The 16,923-nt window shown below is 38.8% G+C and overlaps 1 protein-coding gene across 10 annotated transcripts in view; it reads right to left on the bottom strand.

The window, feature by feature from the left end:
- Positions 1 to 16,923, bottom strand: part of MAST4 (microtubule associated serine/threonine kinase family member 4) — a 603,242-nt gene that overhangs the window by 38,558 nt on the left and 547,761 nt on the right. For all 10 annotated transcript variants that reach the window (XM_081518402.1, XM_081518403.1, XM_081518404.1 and 7 more), the window contains 6 exons: positions 15,996 to 16,063; positions 13,537 to 13,622; positions 6,102 to 6,310; positions 4,212 to 4,350; positions 2,779 to 2,911; positions 1,647 to 1,812 (listed from right to left, as the gene is read on the bottom strand). In XM_081518402.1, coding sequence (XP_081374528.1) covers positions 1,647 to 1,812; positions 2,779 to 2,911; positions 4,212 to 4,350; positions 6,102 to 6,310; positions 13,537 to 13,622; positions 15,996 to 16,063 — 801 coding nt within the window. The remainder of the gene's footprint in view (positions 1 to 1,646; positions 1,813 to 2,778; positions 2,912 to 4,211; positions 4,351 to 6,101; positions 6,311 to 13,536; positions 13,623 to 15,995; positions 16,064 to 16,923) is intronic.

Genomic DNA, 16,923 nt, shown 5'->3' with positions numbered 1-16,923 from the left:
CAGATGGTAAAGCATCTGCCTACAACACGGGAGACCTGGGTTCAATCCCTGGGTTGGGAAGATCTTTTTTTTTTTTTTTGATTCATTTTTCTTTGGTAGAACCGACACTGCAAATTAGTCCTCTCGATATTAAGAGGCCTCAATATAGTGGAAACTCTAAACTCCTGTGTTTAAGGCAATTACCCACCCAGGGATCACGCGGAGTCAGATTTTTCTCTCCTACTATCATACTTAACTGAGAATTTGGCCACAGCTCGAGAGTTGTGCTTCGAGGAGTGAAAAATAATTTTGTGAAAATAACTATTTCCAGAGACAAAGGAAAAGGTTAAAATGCTAAGACTGAAGAAGAAGAAAAGAACCCAAAGAAATTGTAGAAATGGAAGTATTTAAAATCTGCTATAAATATTAGAATAGGTTCTACATTCTCAAGGAGTTGGCCTGAAGATAGGTGTGCATGCTTGTGTGTATGGAAATGCAATAAAAACATGAGTTATTTCTGTGTGTGCCTGCCTCTAGCTTCCTCTGCTGCAGTTTAAATCTGATTTGGAAAATAAAACATGAATATGCATCTGAGCCGCAAGGCATTGAGAAAACAAAGCCAGCATTTGCTGCTTGTGTTAATTAAACAGTTGATTCCTCTTGCCACTCAGGCCTTGGTATATCAGAAGACGGTCTAGTTATAAATCCATATTGTATAAAAGGGTTATACACTGCAGGCAACTCACAAATCTACTTTGTTCAAGTTTACAAAGATGCCTGGCTTGCAAACTCAGTGACAGAAAATAATGCTGTGATTAAAAGGCTCCTTATACCAAAAGGAATTATCCCCCTATTTCCACCGTTGGGCCTTCTAAGTACAGTCCAAAAGGGACCAGAGGTGGGTGAAGATGTGAGTGATGACTAACAAACTTTGAGTAAGAGGCCTTTCTGATCTCTGCTTCGGGAAAATTTATAAAAACAGCAGGTAGGGTAGTAATAGGCCTATTTAATTATCATTTAGTTTTGCCACAAGCCACATAACAATAGTTAGGGTCAGCTTGCAGGTTAAGATCTAAAGGTTATTGAATTTAAATGAAAGATGAACAGCTGTTAAGAAATAACATTACACCATTAACAACTACCAATGAAATCATTAACAATCTGTGGATTAAATTTGCTTCCTCCCCATTCTCATTATTTATTATTTGGTAGACATTTGTTTTAGGGTTTATTACATTTTTGCTAATTTCTTCACCGTGCCAATAGCCATTTTCCCCATTTATGCAAATGTTACCCACATTAACCTTTTCTTCCCTGGTGCAACTCTCCTATTATGGAAGGGAAGACTGGACAGCAGTGAAATCATCTGCAAATCCCACACCAATTTCTTTTGCAGATGAAGCACACCATAAAAATCAGTTACATTGCTAGTACATTTCTAAATTCCACGTTAACAAAAGTTCTTCAGATCAATTTCCAACACAAATGGCTCTGTTGAGATTGTGAAAGTCAGTTTCATGCTATGATGAGTGAGTTCTTTTAATTTGTTGGCTAAACCATTTGATAAAGGTTAACATTTTAGTAGTAAAAACAGTAATACTCCCCAGAATTACATTAAAAAGCTGCTTCCCAACGGTAGCTTAGAGATAACTCCTGATAATATTTACCACTGATGACTTGTCCAAATAGCTCTTCTGGAGTGTCCCCAAAGAATGGCACGCATCCAACCAGAAATTCATAGAGGATAATCCCCATGGCCCACCAGTCCACTGGCTTCCCGTAGCCCTGCCTCAGAATCACTTCTGGTGCAATGTATTCAGGTGTGCCACAGACCTAAAAGATGATTGCAATATTAGAATAATTGGAATATTAGACACAAATTAAAATGAGCAAGTGGCTCAATATCAATTATTTTGCCTAGAGTGCACCTGCTCAGCCACATGGACAAACAACTTAAGACCAGCGATTCTAAATCATTATCTATCATACCAAAAGCAATGAATTACTTAAATACCAAAAAAAAGCAAAGCTTAAAATGCTGCTTTAACAGAAAACTGTGTGTAATATCTAATTTCAAATTTGAGTAGCTTTACTTACTTTGCACAAACATTTGTAATCCCTGAAATTTAAAATAATACTGCATTTTTTTTCATCTGTCACTCTCAGAGAGTTTTAGTATTTATACGACCGAAATATATTCACATCCTGGTTACTTCATAAAAGCCTGATAGTTGAGACATGTTCACCTTAAGTAACTGTACAATGAACAGATTGTGGGCACATGGTAATGAGGCGTGCTTAAAGAGAAATGGTCCATGGCTTGGAGTTTAGCACCCGTGATTGTACGACGCATCATGAGTTTCATGAGGACTCTACTGAGACTCCCAAATTCCTTACAAAAACAGTTTTCCATTTGTCTCTCTCACACTCTCACTTGTGAGCAATTAGATCGTTCATCTTACTAATAGACCATAATGCTGGGGGAGGAATGTGGAGGGACCTATAGTTCAAAGAGGTCCCAGGAGAAAAATGGGAGCAATTTGCACTTTATTAAATGTAAGGCTTATCAAGACATCTAAAGCCCCAGCGCTAATATGAAGACAGCCTAGCCAAGTTTTGGTACTGAATCTCATTGGCAATGCTGTACTTTGTATCAGAAATGATAACCCACTCCAGCATTTCTGCCTGGAGAATCCCATGAACAGAGAAGCCTGGTGGGCTACAGTCCATGGGGTCGCAAAGAGTCAGACCTGACCACGGGACTAACACTTACTAGAAATGAGCAGCATGCAACCTCACCTGCTTGTCCAGGAACTCTCGGGCATCCTTCTCAATATGACCCTCATAAAGATTGGTAGTCATGCTCATGAGTCCCACCTTGGATAATCCAAAATCTGTCAGCTTTATGTGCCCCATGGAGGTGACCAACAAACTGTGAAGCAGAAGGACATACATGACAATACTCCTTTGAAGCTCAATATTTTGGTTTTACTTTTCTCCCTTCCACTGACAGTTTTTAAGACTATGTAGTATACAGGTATCAATCTTATTATAAAATCCAGCCTGCAAAGAGATGAAGTCACACAAAGATGTTAAATATATTAATATGTATCTGGCAGCTGAGTGTAATCCACAAAGGAGGGCTGGAGATCGGGACCCACTTGTCTTCCCCGGAGCATCTACATACAGCATCACTTACAACGTGCAACTCAGAAAAATTCAAGTATGGAACTCTGACATCTCTGCATTTTCAGAATAAAAAAACAACTGAGAAAGGGCTACTGATAATCCTATGTTACATATCAGCAACTAAGATAAGCTACCAGTCTGTGATTCAAATAAGATAAAGAACTTGGAAGAAAAATAGCATTGTTTAAGATTTTAACTTCTGGCTCAAACTTAAGTTTCTACTCACTAAGCACAAGACCTACATCTCTTTTACATGCAAAGAGTGCACATTGGAAAGCTTTATGAATTTAGAGTTTAAATTTGTTTTCATTTTAAGTGGCATAGGAAATTTTAATAATTTAAAAAATTAAAGGAAGAGTCTAAATAATAAAGCTATTGGAAGGATATATGCTGAAATTCTAATAGTTGTGTTTGGTAATTTTGTGAATAATTTTTTTTTTTGTACTTCCCAAAACTTCTGGAATGAGCATGAGTTAATTTTATCAAAAAGTTTTCAGCACACTGAAAAAAATACTTCTAGAGGCATCTCAAATTAGTGGAGAAAGCATAAAACATTTAATAAATGGTGTCAAGAAGAATATTTAAGACTTTGGTGGGAAAACAGTATATCTGTATCTCAAATCAGACACCAAAATGAACTCCACATAGATTAAAAGTTAAATAATAAATCATGAATGAAATAGAATAGAATATCAAGAATATCATCTTGGAGGAGAAAAGAATTATCTAAATATGATTCTAAATGCAGAAACTATCCAGAAAACAACTCATGGCATTCTATGTACCTATTACTTACATAATAAAAAACTTAAAAAAATAAATTAACCCCGGCTTTATACTCTTTTGTTTCTTATAAGCTATCATTATAAACATCATAGCCTTTAAAAAGATTATACAAAAATTATAAATGCTGCTAAAAATAACTTTGGGGAACATTATGGGAGAATTTTTAAATGTGCAAAGCAGTGTTAAAAGAAAACATTTTTTTAAAGACAAAAATTTGTATTATGTGAAAAACAGACATATTGCATCAGTGTACATACTTGTCTGGTTTCAAATCCCTATGTACAATTCCATAATTATGTAGATATTCCAAGGCCAGGACCGTCTCAGCAAAGTACATCCTGGCCATATCAACAGGGAGAGGACCCATGTTCTTCATTAGGGTAGCACAGTCACCCCCTATAAAACACAACAAAAAGACTTAGCAAGTACTGTATCAGCTAGGATTAAAGATCACCAGTTTAGATTGCAGAATTTCAAAACAGAATGGCCTCTAACCACAGACAAAGTCTATCATGCTCATAAGTGGAGACTGTGTTAGGTAACCATGTTTCTACTTAAGATGTGCTGTGAAGAAAATACAGACTTCTATTTAAGAAGCACTGCTCATGAGAGAGCAGATTGGACCTGAAGTGAAAGAAAAAGTTGAAGAACTAATGATGTGTTTTAGGAACAATTTAAAATATAATAAAATCCATGGCTGATTCATGTCAATGTAAGGCAAAAACCACTACAATATTGTAAAGTAATTAGCCTCCAATTAAAATAAATTAACTAATTAAAAAATATATAATAAACCATTTTAAAACTTGGATTCTGGAATCAGGGTGCCTGAGTTCAAATTCTTCCAGCTTTGATTCTTACAGATGGGGACATCTTAGGCAAACTGGTCTTGGTCCTTTTGTCTGTTATGTCAGGATATGAATAACATCATCCTTTTTATTGTGAGAATTAAATGAAGTAATCTATGTAAAGAATTTAGGATGCTGTCAACACATATTAAACATGTGATAAACATTAATGATTGTTGTTAAAATAACCACAGCAAAAGTTAATAAAGTACCGGTGTGGTGAAAAGAACACTGGATAGAAATCAGGCAAGTTATGCTTTTGTCTTACATCTACCTAAATATCTAGTGAAACGTGGGTTTCAATTCATTCATCTGCAAAATGAAAATGCTATTTAATGTTTCTTCAAATTGTAAAGTTTTGAGATTCTGTTCAAATAATTACAAGGGCTTAAATCAGATGTTTTGAAAACTGTTTTGGCCCTTGCTTACCTATTCATTTTATAGTTTTACTTATGTTAATACGTCATGGCTACTGAAACACTCAAACGATTCACGTAAAATTGATGGAAATAATATTACTTGGAGCATTTAAAAGATACACCATGAACTTCCGAAAGAAAAACAAGATTTTTAAAATTAAACTGTAGTTGATTTATAATGTTGTTAGTTTCAGGTGTACAACTTCTGATTCTTTCCATTGATAGGTTATTAAAAGATATTGAATAGAGTTCCATGTGCTATACACTAAATCCTTGTTATCTATTTTATATATATGGTATATATCTGTTAACTCCATAGTCCTAATTTATTCCTCCTCCCCTTTCCCCTTTGAAAACCAGAAATTTGTTTTCTATGACTGTGAGTATATTTCGCTTTTGTAAATAAGTTGATTTGTATTTTTTTTAGAAGTTAGATTTTCTTGAATGTATCTTTCTTCTAACTCACTTTTAATTTCACACCATAGACTGAAAAGGACATATTTTTGATACATTCCTTAAGAAGATCCACTGTAATGAATGATTTTATGATATGTGATAAAAATAAGTAGGAAAAATCCCATCACCTATATTCTAACTTTAATGACCAATTGAGAGGAGGTACTCAGGATGAAAGGCTATTTAAAAAGGAAAACAACCTTTTTTTCAAATAGCACTAATTTTTTCCTTTGTTATAATAGAGCTGGCACTTTACAGGCAATTATCAGAAGATAATGACTGGGAATACAGCCATCTCGTTGCCCAGCCTCGGTTCCTGTATGGATACAACCATTGTGTAGCGCAAGTACAGAAAACGTCAGCCACACAAAGATAGTGGCTTTGGGTATCAGCGCCACGTTCTGTGTGTCAGAGACTGACTCACCTTCCACATATTCCATGACCATGCACAAGTGGCGCCTGGTCTCAAAGGAGCAATACATGCTGACAACAAAAGGGTTTTCTGCAAAAGTCAGGATATCCCGTTCCACAAAGGCCTGCTGGATCTGGTTTCGGAGGATGAGGTTCTGTTTATTAATCTTCTTCATGGCAAACCTCTGCCGGGATTCCTTATGCCGAACGAAATAGACTGCCCTGAAAAGGAGCACAGGAGTTGGGGTTCAAAGGAAGAGGGGATGTTTCTGGGTACAGTAAGCCATGTAGGTGGATGTGATCATCCACTTTTTTTTTTTTTTAAGTTCACATGACAGCTGGGATTCAACCCACATAGGCTATGCTGGCAACTATCAACATTCAATTTCAGGTCAAAGTCCTTTGGCTAGATTGATTTTTTTTTTTTTTTTACCCTTTCAATAAAGGTTATGGGTCACACAGAAGACATCAAATTCATTTCACTGCTGAAGGATATGGACAGTCTCCAGAGTGAGCTATTTTCCAATAGCTAGCTGTTGTTTTCAGTTTTTTTCATAAACAGAACGAAATTCAATATATAAATTAGAACAGGAAAACAATGAAAAAAGTACATACATATTCTGAGCTAAAGCTTTTCTAGCATTAGATATCTATTAGACATCTTCTCACAACTCACTAAAGCAGTAATTTTCTATGTGATACACATGAGATCTACAAAAACAGACCATAGACTATAGCTTCTTAAAGTAGCTGACTTCCAACTTGAGAGTAATTTACTTCCCATTGACTTTCATAGGGCTTCTCAGGTGGCGCTAGTGGTAAAGAACCCGCCTGCCAATGCAGGAGACAGAAGAGATGCCGGTTCGATCTCTGCGCTGGGAACATTCCTTGGAGGAGGGCATGGTAACCCACTCCAGTATCCTTGCCTGGAGAATCCCATGGACAGAGGAGCCTGGCAGGCTACCGTCCATAGGGTTGCAAAGAATTGGACATGACTGAAGTGGCTCAGCATGCACACATAAACTTTCTAGATAAATATGAAGTGTGTAATAGGTCATAGGGGGCTGCCCACCCTGCTACAAAGAGAAGCATATTTATTCACTACAGCCCTTGGCATGAGTTACACCTATGCCTGTTTCAACAGGAAATGCATTTCTCAACTGAAAAGGGGTCCAGAGTATATGGCATTTCTGGTGCATCTGACCCACAGGTGAGGTGCCCAGCAACTTTACGCTAAAATGAGCAGGTTGCATGGAATTTCTGCCAGAAGCCTCACCCAAATACTCTACAGAACCAGTTCTGGCTGGGAAAAGACAATGGACTCCTTGGAGCTTCAAATGATGTACAGAAAAGAAGTAATCAGGAGGAAGATCTTTCAACCCACCTGGAAATGATGAGCAACAAGGAAAATGTCTTGGACAGGCTCCTTTTCTCGTAAGTTACTCCTCACTTATCTCATTATAGAGGGAGAACAGGTTGAAATCAGGTGAGGCAGTGTGCAAATACTTAATAATTTACCTGAAGAGCCATCATCATTAGAAGTGTGTAATAGGTTATATGAGGCTGTCCTGAACAAACGCAATGATAAACTAAGGAATAATTTACCTAAGAAGCTACCAGTCACAGTAAACTCGACCCAGTAGGATGCTTCCTAAACAAAGTGTTATCTGAGATTCATTTCCCACTAGTGATTTTCATTGTCCCTGAAAAAAATGAACACAAAGGGGACTAGGAACCCCTACATGCTTGCTGAACCAAAATGTCAGAGTGATCCACTGATGTAAATGTTAAGTATATTCAATCTCACTTTAATCAATGTTCACATTTTCCTCTTAAGTGCTCAACTAGGAATTCATCTATCAAATATGTACATCTTTATCTTTGTCTTCTCATTATATCCATATTTTCCCTTGACTCACAAAATCACACAAGCTGTCAGAACCACACTCTACATAGACAACTGGAGGAATAACCTGGTGTTCCTATTTCCACTGTACAATAAACTGGCATGGGCGCTGGCCAGCCGGGTGCTCACTACTTTCCATGTGGGCTCGGGGTCCTCCTCATGATGCCCAGACACTTGGGCTTCCACCAGCTGGGTTTATTTCTACACCTGTTCTCCTCACTAGGCTTGATACCATAACTGACTAATTTAAACAAATATTTAAACTGATGGAAAGTGAGTGTGAAAAGAGAAAACATCCTTGTTTATAAGAAAACTGAATGGAATACTTGGGAAAGTACTGATAAATGTGAGTTACTAATTAAAATTCCTACCGATTCAGTATAAGTGAAAAGATTCTAAATGTTAAGAAAATAATAAAAATCTAGACAGATTGATTTCAGTTTTTTCTTCAGCTATAAGGAAGCTAAAAATGGGAAACAAACAACATAGTACAGTCAGCCCTACATATCCCTGTCTTCTGTATATCCTTAGATTCAACCAACCGAGCACTGAAAACATTAAAAAAATTCCAGGAACTCGATAAAGCAAAACTTGAATTTGCCACACTGACAACTATTTACAAAGCACTTACATTGTACTGGGCTTCCCTGGTGGCTCAACTGGTAAAGAATCTGCCTGCAATGCGGGAGACTTGGGTTTGATCCCTGGGTTGGGAAGATCCCCCGGAGAAGGGAATGGCTACTCACTCCAGGATTCTGGCCTGGGGAATTCCATGGACTATTCCGTAAGGTTGCAAAGAGACACAACTGAGCTACTTTCACTACATTGTATTAGGTATTATAAGCAGTCTACAGATGATTTAACTATATGAGAGGATGCCATTTTATGTAAGAGACTTGAGCATCTGTGGATTTTAGTATCCAAGGGAGGTAATACCAAAGAATGACTATGTAACTATGGTTTATATTAGCTGTCTTATGAAAGTCTTACATCAAAAGGTTGGTCAATTTACATACATTTAAGTTAAATTAAAATGTTTAAAGTACATATCATTTTTTGGCAATTTCCTACTTTGTCTAACTTTTTCATTAACCAACTTAACTCATTCTTTCTGAATCAAATACTTTGACCATTTCCCCCCTTTTGTCAATTACTGATTGGATAGAGGAGAACAAAAGATTCAAAAACACTTGAGCTTCTCCTAATCAGAAGCTGATAGTAGAACAGACATACTCAAAGGGAGCACAGAAAAGAACTTGGCCTCGGCTTAGATATGAGACAAGCGTTGGCAGATATTGTCATGAAGAGGGATTTCTGAAATACAAAGTTTTCTTTTTAAAATAAGTCTCAGAACTGAAAATGTTAAAAAGAAAAAGCCAGTATCTTTATATAAGCACTTGCCTATTCTTGAGAGAAAACTGGCGTACAGCTCAGTCACTATCTCTTCTTTCAAAGTTTAATATTAAGTAGGTTTAGTGCTAGGATCTCCAGACGTATGATATTGAGAATTTCACTTTTAGACTATCAGTAGGTTGCCATTTTTTTTTTTTTTCTGTTGTATCTTTCTTTTCTTTTTTGGCCATGCCACAAGGCATGTGGGATCTTAGTTCCCTGACCAGGGATTGAACTCATACCCCCTGCGGTGAAAGCACAGAACTCTAACCACTGGACTGCCAGGGCTGCCATGTTGATTTTCAACAAAGCACCACCATTTCTTACATAAATAACTGCAAAAAAAATTCAATATGTGTGAAGACAACAGGAAGTGAAAGAAACAAGAATAGGATTGCACATGACTTTATGAAAGAACAAAAGAGAAAGAAGCCTCAGGCTCAATTTGACCAGCACTTATACTAGGTACAGTGTTAATTAAAGGCCTTCAATCTTTATCCTCAGATTTTCAGTTCATAAAATTTGATTTGACTTTCTGCTTCCCCTTGCTATTTTATTTAAAACAATCAGGTAATCCTTAGGAATTAATTGAAATTAATTTCAGTTGAAATTAATCCTATAGGTAGCTTGAGATACCATTTCCTCAGGACAAACATATCTCGTTCAAGATGCAAAAGTCAACTTAGACTTAATTAGAATCCCCTGCAGCTGGGTTTGTTTTGTTTATGTTCTGCTTTTACATTTCGGTACTGCTTTGGGAATATTATTTCTACCGCTGAAATTTGTTCATTTAGTAATAAGTGTTCTCTCACATACTCCTTTCCTCCCTTCCTGTAAGTCAGTGTTCAAAATCTACGCAAGTCAGCAGAGAGAGAGGACAGAGAGAGAGAGGGAAGGAGAGGCTGAAAAAGAGAGAGAAATAGAGACAAACAGCAGTGGGACAGACAGACATCTACCACTGCTAGGCAGAGTTGCAAACCACCCAAATCTAGTTATAAAACTAGGCTGAACTGATTTGGCTCCCATTTCTCTGCTTTCTGTCCCCAAGGGTTGCTTTCTTTGAAAAGGCTTCTGTGTCTCTTTTCCTATACTGACCCCTCTGTGAAACAGGAAGACTCAAGGATGGGAGGTGATGCATCGGGAGGGGCAACCCGCTGAGCCAGGCATCACTCCACTCAAACAGAACTGAGGTGGGGGCAGGGAGAAGCAGGACGGAAGCAGGCAGGATCTAGAGCAGAATGAATCAGTCCTATGGGGAGTGTGAATGTCTCATGCATATACAATTACTCATGAATCTGAGAGCCTGATACACGAATCCCCGTGGGTAGAGCCTCACGTGGGAAGGAGAGAGCATGTGTTGTCGAGACACTGAGAGGAAAGTCTATCAAGAGGGGGCATCTGCCAGCTTGTATACCTGGTCTCTCAGGTAAATGACTCTGTCCTTTGAGGGTGAAAAAAAGAAAGGGCAGCAAGAAAGGCAAGAAAGGAATGTGAAGTGGACAAGGGCTGTGCCTCTCAGATCCAGTTCACTTACTTTAAAAAATTTTAGATTAGTTTTATTCTTTCACTTTGAAAACATTCAAAATTGTTATCTAAAAATCTAGGCGGAGGGAATTTCCTGGCCGTCCAGTGATTAGGACTCCATGCTCTTACTGCCAAGGGCCCGGGTTTGAATCCTGGTCAAGGAACTAGGCTCTCACAAGCCTCGTGGCCAAAAATATTTAAAAATAAATAAATAAAAACAAAATCTAGGTGGGTGTACTCATGGAAGAAGGATTTCTACACCCCAATTGAGATGACTAAAAGTTATAAACAAATTATAAAGGGAGACAAGAACTCTGCTGCAGTCAGTGTATGTGTGACCAGGCCTGGAAGCCTCTTTTCCCACATCAACACCTCAAAGGGTCTTGTGAGACGAGAACATATATAAAGAGACTAGTCCAATGCTGGGCACACAGTAGGTGTTCACTTCCTACAAAGTGCTAAGTTGGCTGGAAGGAAGTTTCAACTTCCAGGCAGGGATCTGAAACCTGTTAAACAGAGAAGGAAATTCAGTGCTTATCAAATTGGTAAAATGGCTTCATGCCATGTGAAAGTGTTAGTCACTTAGTCTCGTCTGACTCTTTCCGACTGCATGGACTGCAGCCTGGCAGGCTCCTCTGTCCATTGGATTCTTCAGGCAGGAATACTGGAATGGGTAGCCACTCTCTTCTCCAGGGGATCTTCCTGACCTAGGGATTGAACCTGGGTCTCCTGCATTGCAGGCAGATTCTTTACCATCCGAGTCATCAGGGAAGGCCCTTCATGCCATGAACTGTCACTAAGTAGGATGTTGAGAAAATCCTGATCTGTTACAGCTCTTTCTAAGGAAAGGGTTAGTTTCCAGCATAACCAGTTTTTGAAAAGTCAAAGAACAGATCACTGATGTGAGCAGGGGATTCGGCTACAGGGATGCTCAAGAGAGCCTTGAACGGCTTCAATTTATGGCCCACAAGGGATCCATCTGTTCAGCCAGTTCACAGAAGCCCACTATAGCATCCTGATTGGGTGGGCCAATGGGAGTGGCTCGATTCAAACTTTAAGTTCAAAATAATTAAATCTTAGAGGAAATCTGTCAGAAACACAGAGAGAGATTAACTTGGAGAAGAGTAAAAGAGAAAAAAAAAGTTTTGGCTGATCAGCAGAGGCTCCCGCAGGCAGCTTGTAAGCCCAATAATGACTTGGCCTGCGTCCTGGGTGTTTACGGATTCACAGCTTGTTTAACTTCTTGTATATTCCCAACCATTCCCCAAAGTGTGATATACCTCATCTACTATACAGTGGTTTAATTGCACTACAAATGAGTTTACTCAACCAATTAGAACTCCATATACAGCTAAGATATTTGCTCAAATTTTATAAAAGTGGTGCTTCACTGACAATCCTGTGCCAGAATTTCACTTCCAATAAAATCAAGCAGTGCTCATACCCACAGATCCCTTAAATCAAAGTTCAGTCTTCTTTCTAATCAAAGAAGAAATCCTCAGAGGATCCCCAGAACAAAAAAGGACTAAAAGCTAACAATATATAAACAAAACCCACAAACAACCACATGCTAAAAAGATCTTCTTAGGTAGAAGAGTTTCAGTGAGGTCCTTGAAAAAAATAAAACATTGCAAAAAAAAAAAAAAAAAAATCAGAAAGCATTTATAAGCCACATCAGGAAATATGCCATTTGACATAATCCTGAAAACAAATCAGTGAAGCATAGAAAGGACTCACAAATATTTAAGTTCTTCACTAAGTTAATGGTGTGGAAAATATTAGAGGTGAAAAAAATCGTAAGAAACATCCCTTGTGGCATAACAAAAATCATTTCTATCTCATCTGCTCATGTGTGTGATAAATGGCAATAAATGTCTATGGGATGGTTTATTGCCCTCCACCTACAGATGGAATTGGGATTAATAATTAATTAAACTAGAGTTCTGGGCTGTCTAAAGTGGATCAGGACACAGTTTGTGCATGAATTATCCTTCCAAATTATTAGTAACTCAAGAAGGACCTTATCAGTATTGACCTTATGCCATGAGAAAGAAACTCTGTGTCTATAAACTGAGTCAAGGAAGGGGCACCACTAATATGATCAGACTATAGCATAGAGGCCAATTGAAAAAAAATTCTGGTGTAACAGAAAGACAAAGAATTGTATTACTTTATATTTTCAGTCAGCCTTGTTATTTAAGTTCTTCTCTTCCAAGGCTGACTGCTGGTCAGGCAGGAAATATTGGCTAATTCTCAAGAAGAAATGCTATAAATGAATTTATATGTATTCAAATATATATACACATAAATATACAGCCAGATGTGTATATGTATCTACATATCTACAGAGAAACAGGCATATGCAAAAATGTTCCCTTACTTTAGAAATTTTTGCTTTCTAAAGTCTTTGTCTCCAACCCTCTACAATAACTCCCACCCATGTCACTTGAAATATTTTCTGATGAGGTATCCAATGAAAAATGACTTGGGCTTCACCTTACACCCATTTGAAGGAGCAGTGATCTGAAAACTAAAGTCCTCAACAATATCTATTTGGCATAAGATCAATGTGAAGAATATATTTCTTAGGTTAAAACACAATAGAGAGTTTTCTTGAATTACTCACCCATAGGCTCCATTGCTGATCAATTTAATTGTTTCAAAATCACTTTCCCGAGGTTTCCTTCGAAGTTTCAGGGAAGCATTAGAGCTCTTGGAGACAAAATATGGATTTAAAAAAAACAGCACAGAATTTAAGAAAATGATTTTAGCAGCAAAATAACTAATATCTGAATTACATGCTCCCTTTTTTAATATGTTAAAGTGCAGTATTACAGCCAAAGGAACCTGGGGGACAACTTCTACGATCAATGTTCCAGAGCAGCGCTGATAAACTATTCCTCGTGACAGTGGCTCAGTTTCACTGAAGTGAACCTCATTTCCAGGAGACAGAGGCACCAAACTTTTGAAAATTCTTGATTTTAACTTACCTCTGTAAAGTATTCAGGTGAACCTCATCCTAGTCTTTTAAAGATTTTAAGTCTTTAAAGTCATCTTCAAGTTTTAAGATGTAAGCCCAAAATGCCAAAGCTTAATTCTGCTTTTAGTCAATCAGAATCGAATGGGCTGGAGTGGCTCTATACAGGCTAGGGGATGGTGTGACTTCTCTGCCCCTGGCCCAGAACATGTCTATTTTACTCCTATGGCAACCTTTCCTGTCTGGAGCAGGTAGCTGGCAATGAATGGGGTGGCCAAGCAGAGCATGCCTGTCTTTCTTTACTTCCATTCACTGTAAGTCTTACCATGGTTTAGATATCAATTTTCAAAAAGACAGCCCTTTTAAAAGTTCAGCTCAAAGAATAAACAGTGTTTTGTTTATCTACAAAATTGTCTCACACTCCATGTATCTTAGCACTGAGAGGGAGTTAACAGTCATTTTGCTTCCTCTGCAGAGACCAGAATCCCCTCCTCATAATTTTGGAAGAACCTCCATGACTCTGAGGAATCCGCCCCCGCTCAGAGATGGCACCCGCCGACCTGATGCCCGCCATCCTTGGAAGACTTAGACTGACCTTCCCACCTTCCTCAACCTGGGGTTCTCTCACCGTCCTGGGTGACTTCAGTATCTACACAGAGAGCTCACCAAACAACCTGGTCCAGGTCTACCTGGCCTCCTCAACTCAAACAGCTCCCTTCTCTACTTCTCCCAGGCCTCTGGCCACAGGACCTGGGTCTACTCATCACCTGCCAGCACTCTACCTCAGGAAACATAATCCGAGACTGGGACCACTTACTTATTCAGCCACCCCACTCTAACTGCTCTCCACAGCTCGGGCTGCAAAGATCCTGAACCAATCTCTTGTCTCATTAATTCTTCCTCACCTACTCCCATGAATGACTCCTAAGCCACCTAGACCATCCACCAAAAACTCTCCCTCTGAGGGCTGGAAGGTCCCACACCTTACATAAACTGGCTCTCCTTGGAGGTCTCAAAGGAACTTCAGCTTTAGCGCATTCAAAATTCTAGCAGTTATAATGAAACTAATGAACAAGTTGCCTTTATTCAGCATTTACTACGTGATGCTGTCCTAACCACTTCACACAGATGACCTCATATTAACTTTTCATATATATTTTATAGATGAGGAAACTGAGGTATAGAGAGATTTCCACAGCTGGTGAGAAGTGAAGCCAGGCTTGAAATCTGGCAATCTGACTCCAGAGTCTGGGCTTGTAATCCCCCAGGCTACACAGCTGCCCCTCTCTCCTCACCACCCCTGACACTTGGGGGTGGTCCATCCTGGTTCCTCTTCCTCTGTTCACAAATAGGAAAGATGGCATCAGCATGAGGACGTCTCACCTGTGCCACTGCTGCAGGCTTTCAGATGGCTTCCCCAGGGTCCCCCCTGCCTGCTCCCCTCACCCCACCCAGTTCCTGCATTACAATCAGTGTGACTTTCTTCACGATGTAAACTCTATTAGGGTCATCTCCTTACCTACTCCTCCCCCACCACACAACACAACACACACACCTTTCCTCCACAGCACCACAGCTTCCCACTGTTCTTCGAAAGAAACGATTTGACAAAGATGAACAGCAAGAACGTCTGTGTCCAGTTTTAACCAGAGCTGGAGAGTTTTAACATGGAGCTGAAGCCTACACGGTCACCTTCACTCTTAAGCCCTCAGAAGCACTCTCCTATCATTTGTCTCCTGACGTTTCCTTGGCCTGGAATGTTCCTTCTGCCCCTTCTCATCCTAGTAACTCCTCACATGTCAAGTGTCCCTTCCTTAGGAGATCTTTCTGGACTGGCGAGATGAAGGTAAATCTCTTTATGTTATGTTCCAGGAACATGTGGCCCTTTTTCATCGATCTCATTCAAGTCTCTCATTTTGATTTTTTGTGCATGATTTCCTTATATTAATTTGTTTTTCTTTGATGAGAGGGGCTAAAGTTGTACACCTAGTGCCTCGCCTATAGAAGCACAATAGTGTTGAACAAATAAAGTAATTAACACAGCCAAAATCTCCAGATGCTCATAAAGAGAAAAACCAACATCATATTTCATCAAGAAAGATACTTACACTCACTGATTCATCTGTTTCTGGTGTTTCTGCTGTCCCACTATCATAGTTTCCCAGTTGAGCCATTTCTAAGTTGAAAAAAAAAAAAAGCAAGATTTAAGAGAAATAGGATTATTGCAATTGGACAGGAGTACTATGCTATTACTAAAACTAAAGAAAAACTATTTTCTTCAATATTAAAAAAAGGAAAAATTTACTCTATATTCCAAGGGACACATGGGGAAATCTTAAATCCAAAATGGCAAGAACCAACAACTGCTATTTTGAAACTGTTCATTACATGTCCTTTTCCCAAGAACCGCATTCCTTATGAACACTCAGACATAGTCCTACTCAGAGGTGGGCCTCTGCTCATGCTGGCAGGACTCATTGGTTGACACTATCACCACAGCGTGGAAGAGGTTTGGAGGGTTCAGTGACTATGCCTGTAAACAGACACTCAAGAGAGGAGTTTCCTAGGCTCTGACAGGCATCAGCGATGCACTGACTATAGCTCAGAGACTGAGTCTCAAGTTGTGATGAGCTACCCCTTGCTCCATTCCTTCATATGCACTGTGAGCAAGCATTCCTAGTACATAAGAACTTGCAATTTGTCAGAAAGGAAGCAACAGTAATTGTTAACAAGAGTTTGGAGTTGAAATGACTTGAGCTACCACCACTAAGAGCACTTACTAGTGAGTTTTTAACCTTGGGCTCTTTCTCTGTAGGGTGGAAACAATACTGTTTATCTCAGTTTTTTATGAGTATGACAAGTGATATGCATGTAAAGCTCTTAGCATGTTAACTAATAAAAATTAAGTGTTTATTGAGTGTTGATTGTTATTTATTACTATTAATTATATCATGTAAAGTAGTCAGTTCTGGGCTGGATGTCACATGCTTGACACCAGTCTAAATTCACCCTAGTGGTCTAGTTAAGAGACAAAGT

Source organism: Giraffa tippelskirchi, chromosome 8, assembly GCF_054371585.1.
Source record: "Giraffa tippelskirchi isolate mGirTip1 chromosome 8, T2T-mGirTip1v1.2.pri, whole genome shotgun sequence".
Lineage (NCBI taxonomy): Eukaryota > Metazoa > Chordata > Mammalia > Artiodactyla > Giraffidae > Giraffa > Giraffa tippelskirchi.
The sequence above is the reverse complement of the archived record's forward strand: the minus strand, read 5'-3'. Positions and strand labels throughout refer to the sequence as shown.